General features: G+C 41.7%; 1 protein-coding gene across 1 annotated transcript in view; it reads right to left on the bottom strand.

Annotated features, from left to right (window-relative positions):
• Window positions 1-2,770, bottom strand: part of LOC104985211 (CUB and sushi domain-containing protein 1) — a 559,353-nt gene that overhangs the window by 119,241 nt on the left and 437,342 nt on the right. The window contains exon 46 of the mRNA XM_010835275.1: window positions 752-925. Coding sequence (XP_010833577.1) covers window positions 752-925 — 174 coding nt within the window. The remainder of the gene's footprint in view (window positions 1-751; window positions 926-2,770) is intronic.

Below are 2,770 nucleotides of genomic sequence, written 5' to 3' on the forward strand. Positions count from 1 at the left end.
CTGGTGCACTGGGATGACCCAGAGGGATGGTATGGGGAGGGAGGAGGGAGGAGGGAGGAGGGTTCAGGATGGGGAACACATGTATACCTGTGGCGGATTCATTTTGATATATGGCAAAACCAATACAATATTGTAAAGTTAAAAGATAAAATAAAATTTTTAAAAAAGTGAAAAAAAAAAGTAGAAGACTCTAAGAAATTGTTTATATGTAACTAAAATCAAAATAGTTTATTAAAATATGGTAGTGACAATAATTGATATTCTTTGGAAGAAACAAAACACTGGGGACAGTGAGTGCAGGAATTGGTCACTGGAAATGCTGGTGAGGATGCCCACAAGGAGATGTGGGAGGTGTGTTGGGAATAAAAAAATCAAATAAGAGGTCTGATCCACTGAGTTATTATGAAACATTCATGGAAGAATTAAGATGATTTCTTTTCCAAACAGGACCAATGTGATTGTTGATGGTGGAGATAGGAAAGATGTGGAAGAACTTAGAGGAAGCAGAAGGAGAGAAAAGGGAGGGCAAGCTGAGTCAAGGTGAGCAGGCTTCCTAGTCAGGGGTGGGAGGTTCCCGGGGCTCTGGCAGGAGAAACCCTGCTGGGACATGCATTCATTCAAAGAGAAGAAGCTGCAGACGACGGGGATGTGTCCTAGGGGCGTGCTCGGCTGAAATGGGTTAGTAACCACTTTGGAGACGGGCGCCGCCAGTCCGTGTCCGCGCAGTGGACGACTGCCTGCGCCAGCCCACCTGTGCAGTGGGGCAGGGCTCCGCTCCAGTGACTGTCCTCCTGGCAGGCTCTGCTGCTGTCGCCCACGAGACTGCGGCTCCCTCGGCACGAGTAGTGGACCACGGCCCCATAGGTGAACAGGTCTCCTGTGAGTATGGCGTTGGCAGGGACGCCAGGGTGTCCACATGATATCACTTAAGAAGAAGAGAAAATAATCAGTAAGTACATTGTTCCTGTTAAGTTGCTCTGTGTTGGTCACTGTACTTCAGAGACTCATATGATCACCGCCTATTAACGAAAACACATCCCTGGTACCCTGTGGATGAGAAGCATCAACTTCCAGACGACCCTCCCTCACACATTACTGAAGACCAGGAAAGGCTCCGTCAGTGAAGCTTTTTGTTTGTTTGTTTTTTTATTAAGGTAGCTTTGCTGAAGGTAGAAATTGACATTGAGATTTTGAAAAAGATAGTCATCTACCTAAATTTTTCCATCTGCCCTTAGCCGTATACTAAGTAAGCAGTGTTCATACAAAATGGTAGAGACTACCAGAGATCTGTCAAAGCTATCACCGTTATTTCTTCAGTTAGTATGCTTTGCATGGGACAAAACTCAGTCAAATCTGCTCCCTCTTCCAGATCACATGTCTAGAGAGACCATTCTAACAAATTTTTCTTGTTAGTATTTGTCTTAAGTACATTTAAATTGGGGTCTAGTTGCTTTATAATATTATGTTAGTTTTTGCTGTGCAACAAAGTGAATCAGATATATATATATATATATTAAATTTTTTACTTTAATAAAAATAAAATGCTTAAGTTAAAAAGTAATAATAAATTACTGATTAATTTTTAACCCAAGTATTCCATTCATTTCTTTATACCAAATGAGGCCCATCATCTGATCATAATTACTACTCAAAAAGGAAAAATCTAGAATACCACAGGATGGTAAAGACTTCTATCTCTCTTTTTGTAAAGTCCAAAATTTTTAGGGTTAACCACTAAAAAAAATTATACATGATCAAAAAGCTAACTGTGAGACAGTCAATTCCTAGGCAGGTTGATAAGAGGTTTGGGGTTCCCAAGGAGGAGAGAGGGGTCTGGGTCTCTGAAGGGGAGAGAGGGGTTTGGAATTCTCAAGGATGACGAAAGGACAAACGTCTTTATTTTTCTCTCTACATTTCTTAGTCACATAAAACGTTTTTTCTTAAAGCCAGGAATTGATGATTACACAACAAAAAATTCAGTTTAAACTCTATCAGTTCAATTCAGCTCAGTCACTCAGTCAGGTCCGACTCTTTGTGACCTGATGGAGTGCAGCATGCCAGGCTTCCCTGTCCATCACCAACTCATCCATTGAGTAGGTGATGCCATCCAACCATCTCATCCTCTGTCATCCCCTTCTCCTCCCACCTTCAATCCTTCCCAGCATCAGGGTCTTTTCCAGTGAGTCAGTTCTTCTTATCAGGTGGCCAAAGTATTAGAGTTTCAGCTTCAACATCAGTCCTTCCAATGAATATAAGGATAGACTGGTTGGATCTTCTTGCAGTCCACGGAACTCTCAAGAGTCTTCTCTAACACCACAGTTCAAAAGCATCACTTCTTCAGTGCTCAGCTTTCTTTATGGTCCAACTCTCACATCCATACATGAGTACTGGAAAAACCATACCCTTGACTAGACAGACCTTTTTTGGCATTAAAATCTCTTCTTTTTAATATGTTATCTAGATTGGTCATAGCTTTTCTTCCAAGGAGCAAGTGTCTTTTAATTTCATAGCTGCAGTCACCATCTGCAGTGATTCTGGAGCCCAAGAAAATAGTCTGTCACTGTTTCCATTGTTTCCCCATCTATTTGCCATGAAGTGATTGGACTGAATGCCATGATCTTGGGTTTTTGAATGTTGAGTTTTAAGCCAGCTTTTTCACTCTCCTCTTTCACCTTCAAGAGGCTCTTTAGTTCCTCTTTGCTTTCTGCCATAAGGGCGGTGTCATCTGCATATCTGAGGTTATTGATATTTCTCCCGGCAATCTTGATTC

This window comes from Bison bison, unplaced genomic scaffold (genome assembly GCF_000754665.1).
Source record: "Bison bison bison isolate TAMUID 2011002044 unplaced genomic scaffold, Bison_UMD1.0 scf7180017864040, whole genome shotgun sequence".
Classification (NCBI taxonomy): Eukaryota; Metazoa; Chordata; class Mammalia; order Artiodactyla; family Bovidae; genus Bison; species Bison bison.